The 14,230-nt window shown below is 37.0% G+C and overlaps 2 protein-coding genes across 4 annotated transcripts; one reads left to right on the top strand and one right to left on the bottom strand.

The window, feature by feature from the left end:
- The first annotated feature begins 442 nt into the window (after window positions 1–442).
- On the top strand, window positions 443–9,874 carry LOC105125054 (uncharacterized). 3 transcript variants are annotated; one of them, XM_011025340.1, is made up of 12 exons: window positions 443–646; window positions 1,601–1,673; window positions 1,774–1,910; window positions 2,002–2,391; window positions 2,496–3,718; window positions 4,165–4,520; window positions 5,242–6,656; window positions 6,782–6,939; window positions 7,841–8,001; window positions 8,161–8,321; window positions 9,021–9,328; window positions 9,465–9,874. In XM_011025340.1, the coding sequence occupies exons 1-11, from the start codon at window positions 554–556 to the stop codon at window positions 9,219–9,221; spliced, it is 4,368 nt and encodes a 1,455-aa protein (XP_011023642.1). In that variant the 5' UTR covers window positions 443–553; the 3' UTR covers window positions 9,222–9,328; window positions 9,465–9,874. The 3 variants fall into 3 exon arrangements, with proteins under 3 accessions (XP_011023642.1, XP_011023641.1, XP_011023644.1); XM_011025339.1 differs by lacking the exon at window positions 443–646 and having other exon boundaries at window positions 974–1,673; window positions 9,465–9,543; window positions 9,644–9,874; XM_011025342.1 differs by lacking the exons at window positions 443–646; window positions 9,021–9,328; window positions 9,465–9,874 and having other exon boundaries at window positions 974–1,673; window positions 8,207–8,283.
- Window positions 9,875–11,336: 1,462 nt separating this feature from the next.
- On the bottom strand, window positions 11,337–13,417 carry LOC105125053 (26S proteasome non-ATPase regulatory subunit 11 homolog). The gene is made up of 2 exons (XM_011025338.1): window positions 13,310–13,417; window positions 11,337–12,861 (listed from the first exon to the last, which is right to left on the bottom strand). Exon 2 carries the CDS (start codon window positions 12,833–12,835, stop codon window positions 11,567–11,569), a length of 1,269 nt encoding a protein of 422 aa, XP_011023640.1. The 5' UTR covers window positions 12,836–12,861; window positions 13,310–13,417; the 3' UTR covers window positions 11,337–11,566.
- Window positions 13,418–14,230: the final 813 nt, after the last annotated feature.

The raw sequence follows: 14,230 nt of genomic DNA, 5'->3' as shown, positions 1-14,230 counted from the left end.
ACTGTTTTGACAAATAGACAAAACTATGAGGGCTGCTTAATGGGATTTTACGTTTTCTTTACGTATGAAAAGAGTGAGCAATAACAGAAACTGAAACCAACCAAAGCAAACACAAAACGCTTTCTCTGTTTATCAGTAAGGAAACTTTGAAAATCAAAACAAAGCTCTTTACTTTTTGATCAAACAGCCATCCTTCACATTTAATTGCTGCTAATATCTTTCCTTAATATGCTTCTCCCTTGTGTGAGATAGATGTACATTGAACACTATTAAAGAGCAGTATCTGTTTGCGGTAGTGTTTGGCAAGAATTTAATAGTGTGTGATTTTACTGGTTTCGAGGAATTTCCTTGATGGGCTTTACTGATTTCTGGATTTTAAAATTGGGTTTTTAATTTAAGTTCAAAAGAGTGAATTAAAAAAAAAAGTTAAGAAATTTTTTTTTTTTGTGTGTGTTTTTTTGGTTAAGTTTTGGGGTTTTGATGACTGAACAAAAGTTAAGGTTAGTGTGCTAGAGTTGAGGTTTGGTTTTTGAGTTTGTGGTGTTGTGGGATTATGGGAGAGGGTGAGATTGAAGAGGGAGAGGCATGTGATTACACGAACAATGATGATCGGAACATTGATATTGATGTGGCTCTCTCCTACATTGTAAGGGTTTTAGCAATATTTTGATTAAAAAAATTGATTTTTTGTTTTGTTTTTGTAATGCAAGTGATATTGCTAAAATTTTGATCGCAGTTTTGAGAGTTTCTTTTTGCTTTAACTTGAGATTTTACAGTAAATGGCTAATTGGTGTTCTATGAATAGTTTTTTGCTCTGTTAAGTTCCTGAGAAAATTTAGGAGTAAAGGAAAAAACAAAACTTGGAATTTTAATTTTGTTGTCTTTGGTCATAGAATTCTCACTGTGAACGTTGGTGTTTTGTTTTCTTGTTTGTCTCATGCAATTTGTCTGGGACCTCGTGAAACACTCGTACAAACAGGTACTGTGAAAGAGAAGAACAATAAGGGGCTCTGTGATTTAGCTTTTACTTTTAACAATGTAGGTCTAGAATGTTTCTGTCAAGTTCTATGACATTGTGTAGTTTCGTGATCAATGTTGATTGTTGAACTGATTTTGCTGGACCTGGATTTTACTGTTTGATACTGTAAAAGTTCTAGTATCTTGGATGTTGTTCCTGTCTCCACTGCAAATGAGGTTCTCACCACTGACAAGTTGATTACTGTCTTAACTCTTAAAGTTAACTTGAGGAAACTAATTAACCTTTGTTGAATGTAATAAACCTTTTGTATATAATCAACATGGCTATCTGATATGCCTTAGTATATGTTGTGTATATAAAAACTTCTGGAACTGTAGATTAGGAAATTTCCTCTACTGACAATGGGCTTGAGAAGGAAACAATTTCTCTTTTATATGAATGATTAACATTTTGAAACCTTTGTGACCTGAGCACTTCCAATTTATTGACGTCATGTTCGTGATAGCCTTTGTGCTGTTTTTCACTTTCTTTTTATTTTGTACTTGGATTGCTGGCTTTCTTGATTGCATGCAGTCATTGCGTTATATTTCGAGTTACATTAAGCAGTTGGTTCTTTTAAAGGATGATAGGATTCAGGATATCTTGGGGCAGTACCAAAAAGATTTTGAAGGTGGAGTTTCTGCTGATACTTTGGGTAAGTGATGCATTAGAGAACTATTAGAAAATGTGTGAAATTCTTTGCTACCATGTTGGAATTCTTTAAGTAATGGTTCGGCACTAACGCATGTTGACAGGGGCAAGATTTGGTGGTTATGGTACATTTTTACCTACTTATCAGCGTTCTCCTTCTATTTGGTCAAATCCAGTAGCCCAGCAGAAAGTACAAAGTCATGGGATTCAAGCATCTTCTCATGATGATCAGCTGGCGGAGGTAGATTCTAATAATTTCAGAGATCAGCAACAACAGTTAGTTTCTTTTATCTTCTTGCTACCTGAATGTTTTGGTTCTTGTCATTTCACAGGGTGCCATGCAGAACTCCACGGTTTCAATACGTGAGACCGTTTCTGCAAGACCTGAAGCTGCTTCGAGAAGTGCCTTTCCACTGCGTGTAGCAAAACCTTTGACTGAGAATAGGTTGGTTACACCTCAAAGTTCAAGAGAGTTCATTTCTGATTGTGAACCACTTAAAGGGCCAGGTAACCCATCGAACCAGAAAGTGCTGAAGGTACGAATCAAAGTGGGGTCAGATAATTGTTTGCCGGAGCTGAAAACTTCAGCAATTTACAGTAATCTTGGCCTAGACATGTCTCCATCATCATCATCAGAGGACACTGACAGCCCCTCTGAATGTGAAAGGGATTTTCCAGATTCTCTAGAGGAACACATTTATTCTCCATCCTGCATTGTCAGGGTGAGCTGTCTTCCACTGTTCTATTATTACAAGCATTATACTCTAGGGATTGTTACTCATTTGGTTGTTTTTGTTTGCCATTTTTATTGTGATGGAATGAACAGATCATGACTTCTTGTCCCATACCCTGTGGTGCAATGTTGTCACCTCTTCATGATTGTTTTCTTAATTTATCAGAACAGGGATTTTTGGACCATAAAAGAACCGTACCTGTGCAAGAGTGCTCTGCCATGCAGGCTGATGAGATAGTTCTTGTTGACAAACAAAAGAAGCCTGGTGATAGAAGTGATAGGTTGGAGATGAAAAATCAACACTGTAATGATCCAACCAATTCATTCAGTGCCTGTTCGAAGAATGAATCAAGGATGGAGACCTCAAAGGGCAACCATATGTTATCTGATGCTGGGAATCACCCACCTGAATCTAAAACAACTAAAGTGGGCAAAGTAGCTGTTGGAACAGGTATAATATTCAGAGCCAATTTGAGCGGGGCAAAGAAGGAATTAATTAGCCAAAAAGCTTGCAAGATTCATGAAGTGAGTGCAAAAGCTACTTTGACTGGAGAAGTTCAGAAAGATAAAAAATTTGGCTGTGACCCAAGAGACAATGGGAGCAAAGGTGATAAAAGTCTTGCTTTGTTTAAAGACAATTATATGCCTGAGGAGATGAGAAAATGTGGAGATAGAACATTGAATCTTACAAAACAGGAGTTTGAAAAGAAAAAAGCATCCCACTTACAGGATGATATGAAGGTATCTCATGGGGGAAAACAACTATCTACTGGCAAAAAGAAACCAAAGGGAAGCAAAAATGATTATAGCTCAACTGCTGGGACATCAAAAAATAGCATGAGGATCCGTTTGTTTGCTGCACCAAAAGAAAAGATCTTTGAGAAAAGCTGTAAAGGGGACAATGCATTGCTTGAAGATTTGAGAAAGGTAAAAGTTAAACATACTGTATCAGTCAGTGACAGAAAAGCCAGGGGAAATGATTCTAGAAGCTGTTTGCTGGGAACTTCTGTTGAAGATGAGACGAAGGACAATACACTTGAAGTGCTTGAGAAAGAACCCCTTGCTTTCAGAAATAAATCAAAAGTGAGTTCAGGTGATAAAAAATCCAGTTTCGTTTCAACTTCTAAAGAAAATTTGAGAGGAGACATCAATGATGTTGCACCATTAGCTGGCCCACTTCCTACAGAGGTGCCAACATTTCTTATAGAGGAAGATTGGGTGTGTTGTGACAAGTGTCACAAGTGGCGGCTTCTACCATATGGTACAAATCCCCGCCAACTTCCACAGAAATGGCTGTGCAGCATGCTTGACTGGCTGTAAGTGCTTTTGCTGGATATATGAACTTCTATGGTTGTGTCAGTAATGGTTAGAGATTAATTGGCATAAATTTAGTTGATACTTATTGATTGGCTTCAAATTTGAACGAATATAAAACCAAGTGGAACTTTATACTTAGTGATTGGTGTCTAGCTAGCAAGAATATCAAATACTGTACCTTGCTGTCATTTGCAAAATTTAGGAAGAGTAGGTCATGGAAGTTACTTTTTCAATGGCAGATGATATTGTCAATAAAATAACTGATTAATGTGAAGGGTACTTCAGAGTTCAGATGCTCACTGTTAACCTCAACGTGATTATATTCTCCAAGCTAAATAATAAACTATACTTCTGGATAAATTCAAGTTTTTCCCTGTTAAAGAAAATGGCATTTGATGTGCTCACTCTCATCTCTAATTTTTTCTCTGGTGGAAACTGTATTCAGGCCTGGAATGAACCAGTGCACTTTTAGTGAGGAGGAAACAACAGATGCTCTGCATGCACTTTATCGATTACCTGTTGCAGGGAAACATGGTGACCAGCTAAGCCATTCTGTCAGTGCTGAATCTTCAATTACCTTGGTTAATACCTTGCATGATCTTGATCAAAATCCACAAGATCCTAGTTTTAGTGGTGGAAAGAAGAAACTTGACATGAAAGAAGTGTCTCATCCAGCTCAATATAGTGTTAATAAGAAGCGGCTGAACTCTACAATGAAGAATGAACAGGTCTTTATTGAAAGAAGAAGTTTACATAACAGGAGCTTGTCTTCTATGGAGCCCAAGTTGGAGAAAAGATTGGGTATTCCTTATTTAAACTAGATTACTTGTCTTGGCAAAATCTATAAATTAAAGAATTGTTTAGTTTTTTATTGCTAGGCATGCTAGCATCAACTCACATTCATGTTGGCAGTTCTCTGCATTTGGGCCAACATACATGGTTTTCATGATTTCTGTAAAATGCATTCAACGAAGGCAATTCAATTTTTATGTTGCTAGAGGAATTAACTATAGAGGTTAGACCTTATTGTAATTTCCAGCTATAAAAGAGAATTGACATTACCTATCAGAGTGAGTAAAACGAGAAAGAAGAGAACCACCTTAATCATAGAAAAGGTGAAAATGAAATCAATCATTTGAGGCCAAGTTCTTTATGATAAAAGAAATCTCTTAGACATGGGTAAAAAAACTTAAAAAGAAATATGTGATGAGTGAGACAGATTAGGGTATTGCCTCAATATAAAGGTTGAAAAGTGTGCTTTGGCAGCTATCGGAGGTTTTCCTTTCTTTTTTCCCCTTTCCATGGTGTCAGTTGAAACTCATTAATGCTACTATGTGATGGTTTTCAAGTAAATAAATACCCGAGCAAATTGTTGTTTCTCTTTGAGAGATGCAGTTTCGATTTAGGCAATATTACATCTAGGATATGCTTCTTTTGATAGATGATCAGATTTAGATGTGCACTCTGATGACCTTTCTTCAGCTATTGAAGTCCTTGTGTTTACATCATATGTTCTTTGCAGGTGATGTCCAGCCACAGAAATTCAAGAGCATGAGGGAAGCTGATCAAGAAGATTTCAAGCTTTCCAAAAAAGCAAGGATGGAGGGTATGCAATATGCAGTGGAAGATCATAATACTGGTAGAATCTCAAAGAAAGAAATGGGAAGTAATAATACAAAATATTCATCATACAGAGATGTGAGGTATCTCTCAAAGGATTCCACAAGTCTTAATGTTGAAAAACATCAATTTCAGAAGACAATGGTTGCAGAGGATCTAGATCCTATGGGTATTGAGGGGAAGAAAAGAAAGTCAAAAGACTGGATGAACAGTCAGATTTATACTGGTAACCATTCTGGTAATGGGCAAGATAACAGTCTTTCAGTGGACAAGACAGGTTGGAGTGAATGCAGCAAAGAAAGGCACTCAAGAAAATGTAAATATGAGGGAAAGGTCTCTAACGCAAGCAAGGGTGTTTGCAAACTGTTTGGAAAAGAGAAGATTAATTATTTATCCCAGTCAACTGTTGATAGTAAGAATTCAGAGAGAAGGGATTTGAGAGATGGACTGCAATCAACAGAAGCTACCTCTAGCTCATCCTTGATATCAAGCACTTGCGTTAAAATCAACTTCCCGGATGTTAAGGGCTCACCTGTGAAGTCAGTTTGTTCTTCACCTTTGAAGATTTCTAACCAAGGCAGTCCTGGGAGTTTTTCAGGCAACCATGGTTGCATAGATGTTGGTTTTTTTCACTTCAGTGGCCAAACAAAATGCTTAGAAGGTGAATCTGTTGGTGTGAGCAACTTGTCTGAGACCTTAAGGAAGGAAAATGCCCCTGTTGTTGCACCTATCAAGGAAAAATCAAGGGATATCCATAGACATAATGATGATAAAGTTGAGAAAAAATTTACTGTTCAGAAGGTTTCTTCCATCAAAAGTATAAATAATAGTACTAGAGAGGATGATCAATTTGGATGTGAAGGATATGAGGCCTTGTTTAGGAAAATGGATGGTGTTTTTCAGAAGGATTGCAAATCAGGTGCACGGCATAATGCGCTGCAGAACCACAGCAACAGTGAGTTTTTGGACTTGCTTCCATCAGACACAATTAATCAATTGGAAAAATCTTATGGGAGACATAAGTCATTGGATTTCTTATTTTTTGGCAATAAAAAGGAAAATCAGTGTATGAAAAGTATAGAATCTGATGCACTGGAAGTTGATGGTTCTAGTTGTGATGGCTTGGGAAGGGCTCCAAGACAACTTGGAAAGGATGATGGTCAGAATGGCATTGATGATGTTATGCGAAGGCATGCTTTGCTTGATGCCAGCAACATTCTTGCATCAAATCATCTCAGAAATGATTTCTTTAGTCAGGTAGCAAATGATGCTTTGGAAGGGGCCAAGGATCTTAAGCATTCAGCAGATCCTCTTCAGGTTTTTCCTTATTCTTTCTTGATTCTTTAGCTCGAGAACATTTCACTTTGGTTTACCTTTCTTCTGGAGAATGATTTTATGTTTACCATGAATAAAGTTTGACATATTTTCTTCATACTTTGAAGATTTCTGCATCAGGCCTTCAAATTGCTGAGCTATTCTTTCAAGCAGCGTTGAAATTTCTTCATGGGGCATCACATTTTAATCCCAATAACAACAACATTACCAACAATGGGAACATGACATCAGCTGAAATGTATGGTCACGCAGCAAAACTGTGCGAGTAAGTATAGATTGCCAACTGTTATAAGACTCTGTATGTTGTCTTTCAGAGGTCTACTGAAAGAAAAGGTAAGGGAAAAATAATGTGTTGATCAGAACAGAGAAAGTAACAATGAATTGTGAATGATAAAATTCCAGAACTGGTGGTAATAGAGTTGTAGTGCCTCGAAATATATAGTTGGCTTGTGTCCCTCATTGTCCTTTCACCTATAGGTCCGGTGTTATCTTATTATGTTTTGCATATCAATCATCTAATTAAATTGTTTTTATGGCTTGACTAACCATATAATTTAAAGCCCACCAAGCCTTCAATTGACTTATTCTTTTAGTATTTAGTATGGGATTGTAACAACGATACAAACATTACCCCAAGTATGCAGACGGGGAAGGATGTGATTATAAGGCAATTGGTGTCACCTCTAAGAAAATTATCACTGAATATAAGCTGAAAGTTGGTGTGTTTTCATGCATAGATTAGAGCAACATGAGCTAAAAGTTGGTGTTTTTCGTGTATAGTTTAGAGCAACATATTGCTTTAAATTAATTTTATTATTGTGAGAAGTTCTTTTAGAGTTTGCCATATAATTTCCTTTAAAATTGCACAAGTACAGGATCTTAGTGTTATTGCGTTAACAGAATGTCATGTCATAGCTGTCTAGAAGTTTGATGGTGCGCATGTCGTTTTAAAGCTGAAAATATTATCTTTGTAACTGCAAATGGTTGCTATCAGGATTTTAAGTTATTTGTTTATGGTTGGGAAAAGACATTATGGAATAAACATTTTGGTTCTTACTTGAAAATGTATGCATTTTTCTAAAGCATATTCCAATACAGATGTTGAGCAATACTTTATTGGGATAATTTTGGAAGTGTTGTTTATGTCATTGTACATGCTTCTACAGATATTGTGCTTCAGAATTTGAGAGATGCAATGACTTGGCCTCTGCTTTTTTGGCATACAAATGCATTGAAGTGGCATATATGCGGGTAGTCTATTCCAATGACCTCACTGCAAGCCGGGACCGGTATGAACTTCAAACGGTATTGCAAAGGGTTTCTCCAGGTACAAAATAAAAAAGCAGGCATGGTTTCTAGATAAATTGAAAATGTTTGAATGAATAAAATCCTGGAAAACTCGCCAAATCAATGCCATATCTTTATAACATTTTACTTCATTAAGGGAAGAATTTTTGCTTGACTTTTTTTCTCCTCTGGTCCTCAGTTGAGTCTCCATCATCTTCCAACTCTAATGTTGAGAACCTAAACAGTGAAGTAAAAGTGGAGAAGAGACAAATAACTAAGGATGTTGGTTGTTCTGAAGCAACTAGAGATCATGTCATTCCTGCTAGAAACCAGCCCAACTTTGTTCGGTTGCTTAATTTTGTACGTATATCTTCTCTAGTATACTATTTCCATTTTAGTTGACTTTGTTGTGATTGTAAGTATCATATCAATTTGTAAGAAGAAGTTTGAACAAAATGTTATCATCTGTTGTGAGAAGTTGAAAGCGGTGCAGGAATTATTTTCATTTATCAAGAATGTCAATGCTTGATTGAAAAATCATGAAACTCCTACAGAATCATGGACTCTGAGTTTCTAGCATTCGTTGTAAACTTATGTTTTTTTTTTCTCTTTAGCTTATCGAGAAAAGAAAATTGACCATAAGGGATTTAGTAGTACCATGCAAATTGATGGTGAGAGACACCCTAAATTTCCTCAGAGTTCTTTCATGGAGAGCATGTGAAACATGTATAGGTTTTCTTGTTTGTTAGTTTCTCCTCCTTCTCTGTCCATAGAGAGAATTGGTGTAATGACCCAATTATCTTGGTTTTTCCTTTTAAGCCAGACATGAGTATTTGCAACAGATGATACTGCTACCAAAAATAGCCAAGAAAAACTATCTGGGTGAGACATTATTCCTCGGTGCTCCAGCATAGATTGTTGATTCACTTCCTTTCATGTTCCGTTGTTGCCATTTTAACCCTTTTACACATTCATGCAGTCTAGCATCCACTTTATACTGCATCTTGCATAGTACAAAAATTCAGGCGCAACAATTATACTAAACGCATCTGGTTGCAGGCAGAAGATGTGAATCTTGCAATGGAAGCCTTGAGGAAATCTCAAGCTGCCTTTGCAGCTGCTGAAATTATTCTTGCAGAGACAGGCAATATGGAGGGCATTTCATCCATTAAGAAAGTCCTTGATATGGGCTTCCATGATGTTGAGGGGTTATTGCAGCTGGTACGCTCTGCAATAGAGAGCCTCCACAAAACTCCTTGATTCCTTGGGGAGAATCTTAATTGCAGGAATATGTTCAGCTTCTCCGCTTCATGAATTTATAAGGAGATACACAATCTCCATGCCTATTCCTCTTGGGTAGTACTTAGGTAAGGCCAGAAAGGACTACGTTGAATATAAGGCATCTCCTGAAATTCAGAGTGATGCTACTTGCTGCTTTTCTGTTTTATTGGCGGAGGCTGGACACCAGTTTTGACACTCCAAGCTGTTCATGATGATAAACAGGTTTTCAAAAAGTAAAGATGGCAATTAGCAACGCATTCAAAGTTGACAATTTTGAGCACCTCAGGCATGCAAATGTGAGGTATGCAACTCTTTATCATCACCACTCTTGCACGCGTGCACGCTCTTTCTATCTACACAGTTAATGTTACTGCTGTTTGTAAGCGGTTAACTCACTGCAGACCCCAGAGGAAATATGCCAGATAAAGTCGATAACCTGTATAGGAGAAATAAGGAGCTATCTGACAGATAATAGCAAGCTTTTCTTTCTCTCTATCTCTTCTTCTGTAGTAGTCTCGATGAATACTTAAAGTTCCAGTCACATGTTTACATTATGCTATATTTTCCTTGCCATTTGAACTTTGATTTCTGTACTGAAAAATATCATGATCAATCAGCTACAGTTTCAAACCCCTTTTTGACCTTTGATTGAAACTGTCAATCCTTGCAACACAAACCTTTGCTTGTTTTCTCTCAGCTTTGTCAAAAACTCATGTGAGTGTGCAGTTAACAAATATGAATTGATTGACATGGGATTTGCTCTTTAATTTCTTGAATATCAACCAGGTGCAATGATGGTTCCCACCAATTATATCTCCTGTCAAAACAAATTTTCATTCGAGAAACTCAATGGACTGACGCATACATGGGGCACATACATATATGTATATATTGACAAATGAAGCAGTATTCTTCAAAAATCTTTTCACCAAATAAATGTCTTTTCCCATGATGAGAACGAAGTTTCTTAATAATTGTGAAATTTTGAAGTTGCAAAAAAATGAGAGTGAAGAACAGGCAGCTTGGCTGTCCTCTAAGAGGCCTTCACACAACCGGGTTGCCATGTCCTCTAAATTATGAGCCTTATTCCAGCAACAATCCCCCGCCCTTCTCAGTGAATCCAGCATTCGCATGCACCACAATATTCCAGCAGGCAGTGCGGCGCCTTGGCTTTTTTGCTAATAGCTATGGAAGTATGGGGCATGCCTTGTTAGTACAGCGCCGAACTAGTCATTTGCCCTCGTTTTGTTTCAGTGGAAGTGCGGGAAAGTGCTGGCGTCCACTTTCCGGTTCAAGTAATTGACAGGATGTCGTGGAGAAAATGGTGGAAGAATTAGAGAAATTCTTGCTGACAGACAACAAAATAAAATCATCTGAATGCCCAATGCATTTGATCAAACAAACAACTTAAATTTGATGATCTGATAAATATCCTTAACCCCAAGGTAAGATGTTAGAACACAATCCCCACGAATCAAATTATGGGCCACTGCCTTCCTCCGACAAAGACTCGTACAAGCCTACAAATGATTATTCAAAAACAACACACCTGTTAGCTGTGCGATGAACAGCGCTTCTTTCATTGTTGAATGCAGACTGCTTGCTTGCTGTTGGTTGCATCCATTTCAGTGATATTATGGTATCGTATTGCATGCCTTCCAGTGTTGCAACATAGCAGTTCCAAAAGATGGAAATCAAATTTAACCATCTCCAGCACCTGAAGGAAGCAATCTGCCTCGCTTACTGTTGGTTGTTCATCTCCATCCACATTCATCTGGAGATTAATGTAAATGTTATGCAGCACAACTTCTATCCCATTTTTCAGCCAACGCAATAAATGTTTCTCTCGGCAACTCGTCATCTTGCCTTATCCCATGGTTACACTGGCAGCCAAAAACAGAGAAAATAAGAAAATTTCTCTGCTATCTATAATTCCCTGAATTCAGCTTCGAGAGCAGATTTTTTGTCGTACTGTTTCTGTTAAAGAAGGCTACCATCGATGTCTAAGATTAACAAACACCGAGAAATATGCAATTTTCATCCCTTTTTCAGACTGATGTTAGCAGATGCAGAACTCGTAAAGACAAGATAGAGTCCAACCTAACAAACCTGCGCCAATGTTCATTTCACAGGTATCATCAATATCGTGACTCAGTTAACGAGAAAAAAAAAATCAGTTCCCAAACTCGGGGATATCAATGTACTCCATACACTAAACATTAAGCTAAATCAATACAAAGATAAACAAGTTTCGGCGACAAAATACAGTTTTTTTTTTAAGGATGCAAGCAGCAAATAAACAGCTGCCTCCTCCATCTAGAACCTTAAGCCATAATCTTGGCGGATCTCACATAGAGGCTATCAACAACCTTGCCAACATTGGAAATGGTTTCCAAAGTAGCTGGGTAGATTGCATCTGTTTTTGGATCATCAAAAATGACGAGGCATCCAGCACCTTGGTCTAAAGTCCCAGCAAATTTTTTATCCAGAATCATCTGAGATAGTTTCTTTTCCACATGATCAACAGACAGTTCAATCAGATCTGCAATGTGAGCAATCTCAACCCTTGAGAATGGTTCGATCAACCTGCAGAGGTTCTGCTCTAGTAAAGTGTCATATAGGGATGAGAGATGTCGGTGCACAATTGGGTCTTCCTCTAGTTGGGCTTTAAAATCCCGAAGTGCAGTCTCAAAGAGCTTTAAGGAGCGTTTCGAATGAGCATCAGCAACAGCTTTCATTGCATCCAGCTCAGGACCCACATACCGTAGCCCTGCTTTGGATGATATTATTCCTGCAACATCATCAGCTTGACTCACCATTATTTTGCACAACAACATATACTTGAGGCTAAATACTGCTCGGGAATCTTCAAGAGCATTGAAAGCTTCAAATGCTTCAAAGAAGTAGCTGTAAGCAGTTTTGTAATCCTTCTCTTCTGCATGAAGGATCCCACTCTGCAAATCTATAGTACCCTGTTGAGCTGGAGGCACATAAATTGCATTGGCTGCTGTTCTTGCTGCTGTTAGTGCAGCCTTGGCTTTAGGGAGGTTTCTTAGAGAAAAGTGGAGCTTGCTCTCCAGCAAGTCTATGTCCACAAGAAGAAGCTTGTCATCCAATCTTCTCACCTCCTTGATCAGCCCGGAAAGCAGGTTTAATGCTTCTGAATACTCTTTATTTTCCATCAAAAGTGCTGCCAGTCTTGCTTCAACTCGCTGCCGAAGAAAAGTTCGCTTCTCAGCACGAGTCCACTGCACCATCTCTCTGCACAGAGAAATCTGGAGATCAGAAGTGTCGGGTATTTTAGCTACTGCATCAATAATCCCACGAACAATTTTTGCAGTTTTTGCCTTGGGAATCAAAGCAAAAAAGGGCCTCAACAGGGTCAGAAGGCTTCGAAGCTCCTCTGCTCGGTTCTCCTGTCTAAGAAGATCCGAGAGATTCGTGATAGCCTGTTCCTTAATCCTGAGTGATTCAGGAGAAGATGATGGGTTATCTAGTATGCGGTACAAGATTGAAATGGCTTCAGAAGGATTTTTCGCTTCTAAAGCCTGGGCAATCGAATCCGTAGTTGCAGGGAGATACGATGTGGACATGGTGAATGCTTTGAAATACCCAATTCCTGCAAAATGAAAATTTATTTGATATTTGCAACCTTGCCTCGAGCAACGAAAACTGATGGTACACAATAAAAGTGCGCATATGCCCATAGAAGAAGTGCTTGCAAGATAATCTAGAGCCTAAGGGTGACTTCTCTCTGCACATGCTTAAGTGTAAAATTAAAAAAAAAAAAAACACTAGGACACTGAAATCACATAGAGAAAGAGGACTCAATTATGCAATTGGGTTTACTTGTAAAATCCAGAACAATATCAAATCCTCAAAGGGTAAGATGTAGTAAGTACTCTGATCACAAATCAATCGAAAAACTGATGTTATAGCATGTCAGTCTTCGAAGAAAATCAAAGGAGGCACGAAGAATCAAGATGCAAGACTTTTCTCAAATTAAAAACATTTGCTTGTTTACGATGAGATAAGCAAATCGATAAGGACAATATCGAGAATCGAACCTGATGAGAGACGCTAAAACCCTTGCCGCGAGAGAGGGGAAGCAAGCAGATGCAAGAGCATGTAGCGAGCGAGAGAGCTCGATAGGCCTTCTAGATGAAATTATATTTCAAGTGTTTTTTTTTTTTCTGGGGATTGCAAATAAAACAAAATTATAATTATAATTATAGAAAAATTTAAAAAAAAATTGCACTTCAACCTATTTTTAAAACTTTTTTTAATATTGAATTAATGTTTTTTAAAAAAATTTAACGTTTTTTATTTATGCTGTAAATTTTTAAAAAAAATAAAAATTCATTAATTTAATATATTTTTAATTAAAAAAACATTTTTAACAAATATCACTCATAACATCATAAAACACACACTTGGTCTCCTCTAGCTCTTGTCTTATTTCATGTCATTATTCATAGATATTTTTCTATTCTTGATCTTTAAAATCTTGATTTTTTATTTTAATAATTAAATTTTATTTATTTTTAACTATGTCCTATGTTGACATTGTTTTATTTATTATTATCTTCTTTGACTTGCTTGCTCTAATTTTTCAATATTTTTAAACTAATTAGAGACTAATTTTATATTAAAAAAACACTTTTATATTGTTAGTAAAACTAGAATTGAAAGATTTCTTCTTGGCATTATTTTTTTATGTAATTTTGGTTTTCTCCTTTCACCTTCCAGCTTTTTTATTAAAAAAAAAAGTTGCTGGGGCATTAATTTTTTTCTTTGGTATTTAGATACTTTATAACTTAGAGTATAGCATAAGCAATGTATCTAATAATCTTATTATTTATGGTCTCGTTATTAATTAGAAAATATATATTATATAATAAAATGATTTTGAATGTCTGAAAAAGTGGCATAACATTGCCAAAACCAAGAGTATGACTAATTATAATTCAAAACATATGATTTTTAGA

This window comes from Populus euphratica, unplaced genomic scaffold (genome assembly GCF_000495115.2).
Source record: "Populus euphratica unplaced genomic scaffold, PopEup_1.0 scaffold28.1, whole genome shotgun sequence".
NCBI lineage: Eukaryota > Viridiplantae > Streptophyta > Magnoliopsida > Malpighiales > Salicaceae > Populus > Populus euphratica.
The sequence above is the reverse complement of the archived record's forward strand: the minus strand, read 5'-3'. Positions and strand labels throughout refer to the sequence as shown.